At 41.6% G+C, this 15,034-nt stretch overlaps 1 protein-coding gene across 1 annotated transcript in view; it reads left to right on the top strand.

Moving 5' to 3' along the window:
* Positions 1-15,034, top strand: part of rgs7b (regulator of G protein signaling 7b) — a 335,399-nt gene that overhangs the window by 284,661 nt on the left and 35,704 nt on the right. The window contains exons 9-10 of the mRNA XM_060940302.1: positions 10,923-10,997; positions 11,193-11,291. Of these exons, the coding sequence (XP_060796285.1) occupies positions 10,923-10,997; positions 11,193-11,291 (174 nt within the window). The remainder of the gene's footprint in view (positions 1-10,922; positions 10,998-11,192; positions 11,292-15,034) is intronic.

Below are 15,034 nucleotides of genomic sequence, written 5' to 3'. Positions count from 1 at the left end.
ATGGATACGAGTTTTGAAAGACTGAAGGCTATTGTCACTAATCTCCCCAACTACACTGTGTGGGAATCTACTCCAGATACGGACTGCAGTGTGGATGAAGGTCCTGCCTGTGGAGGAGGTTCTTGAGACTGGTTCAGTGACTTGGCATAGATAGGGTGCCAATATTTACAGCGCTTTTATGAATTGCTGCATGTAATTGGTGAAATACAGAGCCTTTCTGTCTGTCTGTCTGTCCATTTATTCATCCGTCTATGACAGGGTTCACAAACTATACCCGTGTGAGGTCACTTGAATTTCAAACAGAGTTGTGATGGAACCTCACAGTCTCCTCTTTTGTTTCATTCATTTATTTTACTAATTAATATTAGACATATCGAAGAGGGATTTTGTGTGTGCGTATTTTTTAAATGTCACTGGGAATCACATTCAAACAAGCTACAGTCTGAGTCAGAAGTTTGTACACACCTTCGAATTCAATGCTTTTTCTTGATGTTTATGAATTAAAAGACACTTCATGGTCTTAAAGTAATGATGGATGTCGTTTCTCTTTACTTAGTTGTTCGGTTCTTGATACAACACTATATGGATAACACCAGTTGTAGATGGAATAGGGCTATTTACTGTATTTTTATTATTTACTATTTGAAGAAGAAAGAAGAAGAAATTTGATCTCAAATGCATTAAGAAGGCAAGAAACTCATCCACTAATTAACTTTTGATGAGGCACAGCTGTTAATTGAAAAGTATTCCAGATGACGACCTCATGAAGCTGGTTAAGATAATGACAATCGTGTGTAAAACGTCATCAAGGGAAACGCTGGATACTTTGAAGAATCTAAAATATGAAACAGATTAACACTTTTTTGTTTACCTCATAATTCCATAGATGTTCCATATGTTGTTTCATAGTTTTGATATCTTCAGTATTGTTCTACAATGTAGAAAATACAACCCCAATTCCAAAAAAGTTGGGACACTGTAAAATACACAGTGGTGCTTGAAAGTTTGTGAACCCTTTAGAATTTTCTATATTTCTGCATAAATATGACCTAAAACACCATCAGATTTTCACACAAGTCCTAAAAATAAAGAGAACCCAGTTAAACAAATGAGACAAAAATATTATACTTGGTCATTTATTTATTGAGGAAAATGATCCGATATTACATATCTGAGTGGCAAAAGTATGTGAACCTCTAGGATTAGCAGTTAATTTGAAGGTGAAATTAGAGTCAGGTGTTTTCAATCAATGGGATAACAATCAGGTGCGAGTGGGCACTCTGTTTTATTTAAAGAACAGGGATCTATCAAAGTCTGATCTTCACAACACATGTTTGTGGAAGTGCATCATGCCATGAACAAAGGAGATTTCTGAGGACCTCAGAAAACGCGTTGTTGATGCTCATCAGGCTGGAAAAGGTTACAAAACCATCTCTAAAGAGTTTGGACTCCACCAATCCACAGTCAGACAGATTGTGTACAAATGGAGGAAATTCAAGACCATTGTTACCCTCCCCAGGAGTGGTCGACCAACAAAGATCACTCCAAGAGCAAGGTGTGTAATAGTCGGCGAGGTCACAAAGGACCCCAGGATAACTTCTAAGCAACTGAAGGTCTCTCTCACATTGGCTAATGTTCATGAGTCCACCATCAGGAGAACACTGAACAACAATGGTGTGCATGGCAGGGTTGCAAGGAGAAAGCCACTGCTCTCCAAAAAGAACATTGCTCCTCATCTGCACTTTGCTAAAGATCATGTGGACAAGCCAGAAGGCTATTGGAAAAATGTTTTGTGGATGGACGAGACCAAAAAAGAACTTTTTGGTTTAAATGAGAAGCGTTATGTTTGGAGAAAGGAAAACACTGCATTCCAGCATAAGAACCTTATCCCATCTGTGAAACATGGTGGTGGCAGTATCATGGCTTGGGCCTGTTTTGCTGCATCTGGGCCAGGACAGCTTGCCATCATTGATGGAACAATGAATTCTGAATTATACCAGTGAATTCTAAAGGAAAATGTCAGGACATCTGTCCATGAACTGAATCTCAAGAGAAGGTGGGTCATGCAGCAAGACAATGACCCTAAGCACACAAGTCGTTCTACCAAAAAATGGTTAAAGAAGAATAAAGTCAATGTTTTGGAATGGCCAAGTCAAAGTCCTGAGCTTAATCCAATGGAAATGTTGTGGAAGGACCTGAAGCGAGCAGTTCATGTGAGGAAACCCACCAACATCCCAGAGTTGAAGCTGTTCTGTATTGAGGGATGGGCTAAAATTCCTCCAAGCCAGTGTGCAGGACTGATCAACAGTTACCGCAAACGTTTAGTTGCAGTTATTGCTGCACAAGGGGGTCACACCAGATACTGAAAGCAAAGGTTCACATACTTTTGCCACTCACAGATATGTAATATTGGATCATTTTCCTCAATAAATAAATGACCAAGTATAATATTTTTGTCTCATTTGTTTAACTGGGTTCTCTTTATCTACTTTTAGGACTTGTGTGAAAATCTGATGATGTTTTAGTTCATATTCATGCAGAAATATAGAAAATTCTAAAGGGTTCACAAACTTTCAAGCACCACTGTAAACAAAAATAGAATGTGGTGATTTGTATATCATAGAAACCCTATATGTCATTGAAAATAGTACAAAGACAACATATCAAATGTTGAAACAGAAATTGTATTGTTTTTTGAAAAATATGCACTCATTTTGAATTTATGTCAGCAACATGTTTCAGAAAAGTTGGGACAGGGGCAACAAGAGACTGAAAAAGTTCTGCAATACTAAAAGAAAAACAAAAGCAAACCTCATTTGGTCAGTAAGATGATTGGGTATAAAAAGAGCATCCCAGAGAGGCGGAGTCTCTCAGAAGTAAAGATGGGGCGGGGCTCACCACTCTGTGAAAGACTGTGTGGGCAAACAGTGCAACAATTTAAGAATAACGTTCCTCAATGTAAAACTGCAAAGAATTTGAGGATCACATCATCTCATCTCATTATCTCTAGCCGCTTTATCCTTCTACAGGGTCGCAGGCAAGCTGGAGCCTATCCCAGCTGACTACGGGCGAAAGGCGGGGTACACCCTGGACAAGTCGCCAGGTCATCACAGGGCTGACACATAGACACAGACAACCATTCACACTCACATTCACACCTACGCTCAATTTAGAGTCACCAGTTAACCTAACCTGCATGTCTTTGGACTGTGGGGGAAACCGGAGCACCCGGAGGAAACCCACGCGGACACGGGGAGAACATGCAAACTCCGCACAGAAAGGCCCTCGCCGGCCCTGGGGCTCGAACCCAGGACCTTCTTGCTGTGAGGCGACAGCGCTAACCACTACACCACCGTGCCGCCTCACATCATCTATGGTCCATAATATCATTAAAAGATTGAGAGAATCTGGAGAAATCTCTGTATGCAAGAGACAAGGCTGAAAACTGACATTGGATGCCTGTGATCTTCAGGCCCTCAGGAGACACTGCATTAAAAACAGACACGTGTCTGTAGTGGAACTCACTGTATGGGCTCAGGAACACTTCAGAAAACCATCGTCTGTGAAAACACTTCATTACTGCATCCACAAATACAAGTTAAAACCAGATATAAACAATATCCAGAAACCCCGCCCCCTTCTCTGGGCCCGAGCTCTTTTACAATGGACTGAGGCGAAGTGGGAAACTGTCCTGAGGTCTGATGAATCAAAAGTAGAAATTCTTTTTAGAAATCATGGACACCACGTCTTTCAGGCTAAAGCATTACACAACTTTTTCAGTCTTTTGTTGCCCTGTCCCAACTTTTCTGAAATGTGTTGCTGATATCAAATTCAAAATGAGCGCATAGTTTTCAAAAAACAATAAAATTTCTCAGTTTCAACATTTGATATGTTGTCTTTATACTATTTTCAATGAAATATAGGGCTTCTATGATTTGCAAATCTTCGCATTCTGTTTTTACCTCGCCTGCTACAGAGTAAGCGGGGCGAGGTATTGTTTTCAGTCGGGTTTCTTTGTTTTTTTTTTATTAACGATATTACAGGAAAATGGCTGGATCAATCTTCATAAAACTTTCAGGATAGATGAGCACTGGTTTCAAATAGAACCTCCAACATTTTGTCGGATGTTTTGTAGAAAGTTTTTATTTATCGGATTTGCAAAAATAAAAATGCTCCGTTTCTCAAAATCCAGTGAATGCGGATAGAATAAAACAGTTATTCCACTCAATCTTGTCGTACATCGCTTATAGCTCATGTACGACTCGATTTCATGGAATAATTACCTCGCCTGGGACGGAGTCCACCAGGGAGTGAGGTATCGTTTTCGGTCGGGTTTCTTTGTTAACGATATTACAGGAAAATGGTTGGATCAATCTTCATGAAACTTTCAGGATAGACAGGCATTGGTCTCAAATAGAACCTCCAACATTTTGAGGGTCATCCCATCAAGGTCACCAAAAAGGTCAAAATCGTTTTTGTTGTTTCTACTCCCTCGTATAGAGGCGCTAGCCACTACGTCATCATTCTGTAAGAACATAAGAGTGTAACGATCACACACTGCGCGTGCACATACATGTGTTCCTATTAAAATGGCCGGTGAGTGTATACATTTCGGTTCAACATTCGAAATAAATGGACGAGACTAAAGAAATCGCTTTCAGACATGTTTATGCTTATTACAGAGGGAAAGTGTGTTCCACTGAGCTCTAGCGCCGGGCCATTTCCGGGAAATAAGAGTTTGGGTCATGGCGACAGCGTGTGCATGTCAGCCTCGGTTCGGAGGTTTCAGTTTCGTAGAGTAGAATAATATAAAGTACAGACACTTGGTATATTTTACTTCCTTGATTTTTAAATTGTTCATTTTTGGATTATGCTTCATTTATGTGGCTACTGCCTCAGAGTAAATATATATATATATATATATATATTTTTTAATATATGCACTATATTTACTGTATGGACATGAGATCAGAAAACTATTTTATTTATAAGCAGTAGCCACATGGACCCATAGAGTAGCTATTTTTTTCATGATATCTTCCTTCATATTCATCATAAGTGTGACCGGGTAATTTTTTTTTTAAGCATTACACAACTTTTTCAGTCTTTTGTTACCCCATCCCAACTTTTCTGAAACGTGTTGCTGACATAACATTGTTCTGAAACAATAAGATTTCTCAGTTTCAACATTTGATATGTTGTCTTTGTACCATTTTCAGTGAAATATAGGGTTTCTATGATTTTGCAAATCATTACATTCTGTTTTTATTTACAGTTTGTACACAGCATCCTGATTATTTTGGAATTGGCGTTGTAGTCACAATACAGAAAAACCTATGAACCTACAAACTTTTGAATGGTACTGTAACTTTAGTTTTGCTCGCTACACTGACCTGCTGCACTCGTGTATTAATTCTGCAATATTTACGTAATACTGAGACCATTATTGAGTCCCAACACTCATCAGTACTGGCGCGAACACGCACTGGTTTTTCTATGATGGTTAGTGTTTGTGTATTGAAAGCCTTTATGTCTCCTTCAAACCAACTGAAGGGTGTTTTACTCGAGGAATTTCTAGATGAGTACATTTTTTTTTGAATATAAGGACAGAGTGAGTTTTGATTCGAGGTGCAGCTCATGATGACGATCACAACAGCAGAAAGTGTCGGTTTAACATCGCTAAATGTTTTACAGTACGACTTGTAAATCTACCTACCTACACTGAGGCAACTTGATTTTCCTTATAGTGAGACAACCATCTCATACACAAACCCACTCTTTCTCTCTTTCTCACATACATACACACATTTTTTATAGATTTGTCCTCTCATTTCCTCATTAGCACGCTACAGGATTAGCAGACACACACACAGCTGTCTGTCTTATCTGATGGGCCGCATAATTGATAATGGCAGACTTCGTTTCTGCACCAGCACTTTAGAGTGTCAGAGTTATGCCGTGATTTATCATTTAATTATATTGATGTTCCTCTCTGTAACACTTTATTTAAGTCATGCATCAAGACGAATGTCACCAAATCATCATCATCATGTCATGGCAGATGTCGTGAGCTGTCTGGTAATATAAGTGTCGTATTTACCATTACCACTAACTGTCAGGAGAGCTGTCATGATGTTCCTTGCCGTGACAGTTAGAAGGCTATCAAGTGTGCTCTGGATAGCGGCTCTTTTAATTGCATTACATACGTTCTGTCATAACACTCGGTAACAACTTGTACCACAGTGCTTAGATACAGTATATAATATTAGCCTAATAATCGTTAGATTTAAAACTACACTCACTGGCCACTTTATTAGGAACACCCCTCCATCCACCTGCAGTTCTCTCATCAGCCGATCCCTGGACAGCAGCACGATGCATCAGATCATGCAGATACAAATCAAGAGCTTCACTTAACTGATGTTTACAATGCTCAAACATCAGAATGGGGAAAAATTGTGATCTCAAACTGCAACTTTCTTTCGTTGTGGCTTGGGTGTTGGTTTGATCCAGATGGACTGGTTTGAGTATTTCAGAAACTGCTGATCTCCTGGGGTTTTCACACACAACAGTCTCTAGAGTTTACACAGAATGGTGCGGAAAACAAAAAACATCGAGTGAGTGAGTGAGCGAGCGAGCGACAGTTCTGTGGGTGGAAACAAATGCCTTGTTGATATAAGAGGTCAGAGGAAAATGGACAGATTGGTTCGAGCTTTTTGCCAGGATCTGCCAGATCAGAGGAAAATGGCCAGTGGTGGGTTTCCCAAAAGCCTCTTGATGCAAAGAGCCTCTTAACTAAGAGAGAAAGTGTTCATTGTGACGCTCGCGCTACCGTTTAACGATGATCTTTGTGCTACGATGCTTTTTGGAAACCCACCAAACTCATATAATCACTCTTTACAATCACGGTGAGCAGAAAAGCATCTCAGGCTACGTTTACACTAGACCGTATCTGTCTCGTTTTCTTCGCGGATGCACTGTCCGTTTACATTAAACCACCTGGAAACGTCTGAAAACGGGAATCCGCCAGCGTCCACGTATTCAATCCAGATCGTGTCTGGTCCGGTGCTGTGTAAACATTCAGAATACGCGGATATGCTGTGCTGAGCTCTAGCTGGCGTCTCATTGGACAACGTCACTGTGACATCCACCTTCCTGATTCGCTGGCGTTGGTCATGTGACGCGACTGCTGAAAAACGGCGCGGACTTCTGCCTTGTATCACCTTTCATTAAAGAGTATAAAAGTATGAAAATACTGCAAATACTGATGCAAATACTGCCCATTGTGTAGTTATGATTGTCTTTAGGCTTGCCATCCTTCCACTTGCAAGTAATAAGTGATATGCGCTGGGATCTCACACACAGCGGCTCAGTCCCGAATCGTGGCTTGTGCACTTCACTCGCGCGCTGTGTGAGCTGCGCAGGGCCGGAGTGCGCACCCTCCAGAGGGCACTCGCTGTTCAGGGCGGAGTGATTTGGAGCGCAGGATGCCTGCGGAGCCGAGCGTATCCGCATATTGGCGTTGCTGTGTGCACGGCTAACGGTTTTAGTGTAAACGCGAATCATTTTAAGAACGTTAATCTGATGATCCGCTGATTCGACATAATGTAAACGTAGCCTCAGCATGCAGCAGAGAACAAAAACCACACTGGGTTCCAGTCCTGCAGCCAACAACAGGGATCTTCGACTCAACAAGTTCCTATTAAAGTGGCCGGTAAGGATATGTATGTTATATAAAGAAAAATGAAGATGCTTATTTAATCTTTTGGGAAAAAGTCTCCAATGTCAGCACATTTAAAGAGTCAGTAAGTATTGTGCCACTGGAATGTCGTCTCTTTTTTTTTTGGTCTTATTAACTTCAACATCAAGAAAAAAGTGAGCCTGGTGAGGAAATGACTGTTTTTATAGCTGCTATAATGAGTAATAACAGGAACTAACTTCTCATGGAAATTCCACAACATAAAACGTAACTATCAACAGTTAAAGATAAAACAAGTTGTAATTGTGGGGAAATTGCTGCAGTATAAGAGCAATAAAACACTGAGATATGCTGCTGTACTACAGAAATAATCCACTTCTACCTGATTTCATCATGGATTAATTTCTAATAACAGCATGTCTAATCATGTACACATGGACTAATGGTGTTCCAGTCAGAAGTATGTTAAAAGTTATCGGGAAATTCATCATGAGCATGCACTATTCGCAGATATTTGTATATTACACAAACTGATATTGTCATCAAGTATAACAGATGTTCTGACAGCTGTTGATATTGAGCTGACAATGTGATGAGAAATCCTGACATCTGTCATAACACATTTTATTTGTCCTAAAATGTATGCTAACTCGTAATCAATTAGTATGAGTGTGTGTCATACACTCATGTTTAAAAGCTGTCTTTGGATTGTCCTGCTAAGAGAACCCATAAACGTCCCGATCAGAGAGACTAGAACACTTCAGGGAAGCTAAGAATCCTTAACTACTGAAAGAACTTTTGAGGAATTGTGTGCTGTCATGCTAACATGACACTGTTACGGTATACCGTTGGAAATAAACAGTCATGACAGGATGTAACTTATCCTATGGCATGTTTATGACACGGTTATGTGAGTCTTATGAAACAGGGCTTTATTAAATTGCTCCCATTTCTCTTCGCACTTCCTGTAAGTGTTAAGCGTAGAACATCCAGGGACAGATCCAGAACGATGCAACCGATGCATGTGCATCGGTCAGAATTCTATGTGCACCACTTGGCATCGGTCATTTCCTACATGGGCTATAGCCACGCTCAACCAGCAGACCAGTGGTTCAGGATCCGACCACCTGCGGTAATGCTTACCTGACCTACTGTAATTACCTGTATTCTCATGATGCTTTGTCTAGCGTGACCTGAGACAAAGAAGCTCGGTCAAACCAATAAAGTACTCCAGAAAGAGGTCGGGATTTGAAATTTGCCACAAATGACGGGCCGAGCCATGGTCATGGTGGGCTGAGCCTGAGCTGTTTCGAAAGGTCTCAGGGAGAGGGGGGGTGCCTGTAAAGTTTGGCGGGGCTAGGACTTTCAGTGGCCGAGTTATAAATTTTTCAATCCCGGTATGCACGTGCAGCTGGAGCCAGGGCTCGTATTAAAGTTTTTGGTGAGCCATGGTCTTGCGGGGTTTCAGGGGCAAATAGCGGGCCAAGCCACGGTCGTAGTCAGCCGAGCTTGAGCTGTTTTGAAAGGTCTCAGGGAGGGGGGGGGTGCCTGTAAAGTTTGGCAAGGCTTGGACTTTTATTAACAGAGTTATGAATTTTTAAATCCCAGTATGCGCATGCGGCTGGAGCCAGGGCTCAAAGTTTTCAGCGAGCCGCGGCCATGCAGGGCTTCGGGGCAAATAGTGGGCCGAGCCTGAGCTGTTTCAAAAGGTCTCAGGGAGGGAGGGTGCCTGTAAAGTTTGGCGGGGCTAGGACTTTCAGTGGCCGAGTTATAAATTTTTCAATCCCAGTATGCACGTGCAGCTGGAGCCAGGGCTCATATTAAAGTTTTCGGTGAGCCACGGTTATGCGGGGCTTCAGGGGCGAATAGTGGGCCGAGTCGCGGTTGTCGCGGGCCGTGGCTGCCCTCTTCAGAAAGGGCTCGGTGTGCTCTATGCCCCTGTGAAAATCCTTTGAGATCTGGTAAAATTTGTGAAAATATTTCTGTAAATGTGATTCTTTGGTTGGATCCATTCCTGAACATCAGTGAGAGAGAGAGAACTCTGGTTAGATTAGATAAAACTTTATTGATCCCTTTGGGAGGGCTCGCTCAGGCAAATTAAGAGGTGATCGCTTATATTCGTGATGGAGATCAAAGTCAAAGTTCAAAGACATGTGGTTAGGTTAACATGGGGCGGCCTTGGGCTTTCATGCCCTTGAGCAAGGCACCTAACCCCCAACCGCTCCCCGGGTGCTGTAGTGTGTGCGCTCATTGCTCACTTGTGTGTATATGCATGTATTCACTGCTTCAGATGGGTTAAACGCAGAGGACGAATTTCATTGTGCTTGAGGGTGCATGGGACAAATAAAGACGACGACGTCTTGAGCGCTCTGCTTCAGAAAGCTGTCTCAGGAATGTGGTCATGTGACCAGGATTGTGCGTCTGTGTGCGCCTTGAGGAAGCATGTATTACATTTCCTAGCATATATTACAAAAACAAAATTATGGGAATGCAGAGTGCCACACTGTGATGTCAGTTGATCCTGGGGGCGGGGCTTATTTCATACCGTACCTACCTTATTTTTTTTTCCTACTCTATCTGACACTCATCAGTGACACGAGTAAGAGATCAGCAGAAACCAGGCCTCATAAATGTCCTGTTTTCGACATCAGGTAATAGTGAGAGATTTCTCTGTGAGCTGTAAAGGAGGAATCAGAGACAACAAACAAAGGCATCTGATGTATTTAATATGACAATTTCTGGTTTATGGTGCAAATTATATTGTAGTCATTTAGCAGGTGCTCTTATCCAGAGCAACACACCAAGAGCAGCCTGGGGAACAGCTGGGGTTCAGTGCCTTGCTCAAGGGCACTTCAGGCATTCCTGCTGGTCCAGGAAATCGAACCCATGACCTTTTGGTCCAAAAGCTGCTTCTCTAACCATTAGGCCTCCCTTTTGTTCCTGGATCATTTTGTCCTGATATCAGACTGGTAATACTGTACGTCACAGCCCTGCTTCTGACAAATATTATAAGTGATTAGTCTCACTGAACCCAACCCAAAGAGTCAACCGTCAGCTTTTCAGTGTGTTTCATCACAAATCTCAGCATGAATCAGGGGAACAGAACTGTTTTTGTCTGTGAACCTGAATCTGGGAAAAGTACAAGTGTTCTGTTTGTTTGCTTGGTAATGAGAATGTGACTCAGACTAATGATTCATTGTGTTTTCTCTGCGATTGATCACAGCCTGGCTGCGTGAATACAACAGAAGCCGACATCAAGAAATCCTCCAGGATGAAACAGCCTCATAAAACACGGAAGGTAAACCTGAGGATCAGTCATGTGCACTATTTCACACGCAGTGCTGAACACTGAACTCATGGGAGAATGAAAATTTTTCCAAAACTATGGATTATTATTAATTATTATTAATATGGACATTATTCAAAGCTTTAGGAGGTTTTATTTTTGCACTGTTGGTGAATTTATTGCTTGCTTGTGTTTCATGGTGTTTAGTCAGTGTATGGTCTACAGAATGATGTCCGCAGTCACAGTCCCACACACACCAGCACACCTGAGGTCAAGGAGCCCACTAAGGAGGAACTACAGGAGCAGGTACACACACACACACACACACACCCTTGTGAACCTTGTTTCAGACAATCTGAGATGTGCAGAATGCTAAACAAACAAAAGTGTCATTCTGAAGTCAGAGATTCTGGACATTTAAGAGCATTCTGGAATTGATCGGCGTCGTGATGGAGTTTGGGAATTTATCAGTATTGTGACGTCAGAGTTTGGGAATTGATTAGCATCATGACGTCACAGTTTGGGAATTGATCAGCATCATGATGTCAGAGAGTCAAGGATTTATCAGCATTGTGATGTCAGAGTTTGGGAATTGATCAGCATCATGACGTCACAGTTTGGGAATTGATCAGCATCATGATGTCAGAGAGTCAAGGATTTATCAGCATTGTGATGTCAGAGTTTGGGAATTGATCAGCATCATGACGTCACAGTTTGGGAATTGATCAGCATCATGACGTCACAGTTTGGGAATTGATCAGCATCATGATGTCAGAGAGTCGAGGATTTATCAGCATTGTGATGTCAGAGTTTGAGAATTGATCAGCATCATGTCACAGTTTGGGAATTGATCAGCATCATGATGTCAGAGAGTCAAGGATTTATCAGCATTGTGATGTCAGAGTTTAGGAATTGATCAGCATCATGACGTCACAGTTTGGGAATTGATCAGCATCATGACGTCACAGTTTGGGAATTGATCAGCATCATGATGTCAGAGAGTCGAGGATTTATCAGCATTGTGATGTCAGAGTTTGAGAATTGATCAGCATCATGACGTCACAGTTTGGGAATTGATCAGCATTATGATGTCAGAGTCGAGGATTTATCAGCATTGTGATGTCAGAGTTTGGGAATTGATCAGCATCATGATGTCACAGTTTGGGAATTGATCAGCATCATGATGTCAGAGTCGAGGATTTATCAGCATTGTGATGTCAGAGTTTGGGAATTGATCAGCATCATGATGTCAGAGAGTCAAGGATTTATCAGCATTGTGATGTCAGAGTTTGGGAATTTATCAGCATCATGACGTCACAGTTTGGGAATTGATCAGCATCATGATGTCAGAGAGTCGAGGATTTATCAGCATTGTGATGTCAGAGTTTGGGAATTGATCAGCATCATGATGTCAGAGAGTCGAGGATTTATCAGCATTGTGATGTCAGAGTTTGAGAATTGATCAGCATCATGATGTCACAGTTTGGGAATTGATCAGCATCATGATGTCAGAGTCGAGGATTTATCAGCATTGTGATGTCAGAGTTTGGGAATTGATCAGCATCATGACGTCACAGTTTGGGAATTGATCAGCATCATGATGTCAGAGTCGAGGATTTATCAGCATTGTGATGTCAGAGTTTGGGAATTGATCAGCATCATGATGTCAGAGAGTCGAGGATTTATCAGCATTGTGATGTCAGAGTTTGAGAATTCCCAAATCAGCATTGTGATGTCAGAGTTTGGGAATTGATCAGCATCATGATGTCACAGTTTGGGAACTGATCAGCATCATGATGTCAGAGAGTCGAGGATTTATCAGCATTGTGATGTCAGAGTTTGGGAATTGATCAGCATCATGACGTCACAGTTTGGGAATTGATCAGCATCATGATGTCAGAGTCGAGGATTTATCAGCATTGTGATGTCAGAGTTTGGGAATTGATCAGCATCATGATGTCAGAGAGTCAAGGATTTATCAGCATTGTGATGTCAGAGTTTGGGAATTTATCAGCATCATGACGTCACAGTTTGGGAATTGATCAGCATCATGATGTCAGAGAGTCGAGGATTTATCAGCATTGTGATGTCAGAGTTTGGGAATTGATCAGCATCATGATGTCAGAGAGTCGAGGATTTATCAGCATTGTGATGTCAGAGTTTGAGAATTGATCAGCATCATGATGTCACAGTTTGGGAATTGATCAGCATCATGATGTCAGAGAGTCGAGGATTTATCAGCATTGTGATGTCAGAGTTTGGGAATTGATCAGCATCATGATGTCAGAGAGTCGAGGATTTATCAGCATTGTGATGTCAGAGTTTGAGAATTGATCAGCATCATGATGTCACAGTTTGGGAATTGATCAGCATCATGATGTCAGAGTCGAGGATTTATCAGCATTGTGATGTCAGAGTTTGGGAATTGATCAGCATCATGACGTCACAGTTTGGGAATTGATCAGCATCATGATGTCAGAGTCGAGGATTTATCAGCATTGTGATGTCAGAGTTTGGGAATTGATCAGCATCATGACGTCACAGTTTGGGAATTGATCAGCATCATGACGTCACAGTTTGGGAATTGATCAGCATCATGATGTCAGAGTCGAGGATTTATCAGCATTGTGATGTCAGAGTTTGGGAATTGATCAGCATCATGATGTCAGAGTCGAGGATTTATCAGCATTGTGATGTCAGAGTTTGGGAATTGATCAGCATCATGATGTCAGAGAGTCGAGGATTTATCAGCATTGTGATGTCAGAGTTTGAGAATTCCCAAATCAGCATTGTGATGTCAGAGTTTGGGAATTGATCAGCATCATGATGTCACAGTTTGGGAACTGATCAGCATCATGATGTCAGAGAGTCGAGGATTTATCAGCATTGTGATGTCAGAGTTTGGGAATTGATCAGCATCATGATGTCAGAGAGTCGAGGATTTATCAGCATTGTGATGTCAGAGTTTGAGAATTGATCAGCATCATGATGTCACAGTTTGGGAATTGATCAGCATCATGATGTCAGAGAGTCAAGGATTTATCAGCATTGTGATGTCAGAGTTTGGGAATTGATCAGCATCATGATGTCAGAGAGTCGAGGATTTATCAGCATTGTGATGTCAGAGTTTGAGAATTGATCAGCATCATGATGTCACAGTTTGGGAATTGATCAGCATCATGATGTCAGAGTCGAGGATTTATCAGCATTGTGATGTCAGAGTTTGGGAATTGATCAGCATCATGACGTCACAGTTTGGGAATTGATCAGCATCATGATGTCAGAGTCGAGGATTTATCAGCATTGTGATGTCAGAGTTTGGGAATTGATCAGCATCATGACGTCACAGTTTGGGAATTGATCAGCATCATGACGTCACAGTTTGGGAATTGATCAGCATCATGATGTCAGAGTCGAGGATTTATCAGCATTGTGATGTCAGAGTTTGGGAATTGATCAGCATCATGATGTCAGAGTCGAGGATTTATCAGCATTGTGATGTCAGAGTTTGGGAATTGATCAGCATCATGATGTCAGAGAGTCGAGGATTTATCAGCATTGTGATGTCAGAGTTTGAGAATTCCCAAATCAGCATTGTGATGTCAGAGTTTGGGAATTGATCAGCATCATGATGTCACAGTTTGGGAACTGATCAGCATCATGATGTCAGAGAGTCGAGGATTTATCAGCATTGTGATGTCAGAGTTTGGGAATTGATCAGCATCATGATGTCAGAGAGTCGAGGATTTATCAGCATTGTGATGTCAGAGTTTGAGAATTGATCAGCATCATGATGTCACAGTTTGGGAATTGATCAGCATCATGATGTCAGAGTCGAGGATTTATCAGCATTGTGATGTCAGAGTTTGGGAATTGATCAGCATCATGACGTCACAGTTTGGGAATTGATCAGCATCATGATGTCAGAGTCGAGGATTTATCAGCATTGTGATGTCAGAGTTTGGGAATTGATCAGCATCATGATGTCAGAGAGTCGAGGATTTATCAGCATTGTGATGTCAGAGTTTGGGAATTGATCAGCATCATGA

Source organism: Neoarius graeffei, chromosome 14 (genome assembly GCF_027579695.1).
Source record: "Neoarius graeffei isolate fNeoGra1 chromosome 14, fNeoGra1.pri, whole genome shotgun sequence".
Classification (NCBI taxonomy): domain Eukaryota; kingdom Metazoa; phylum Chordata; class Actinopteri; order Siluriformes; family Ariidae; genus Neoarius; species Neoarius graeffei.
This window is presented reverse-complemented; position numbering and strand designations above follow the sequence as displayed.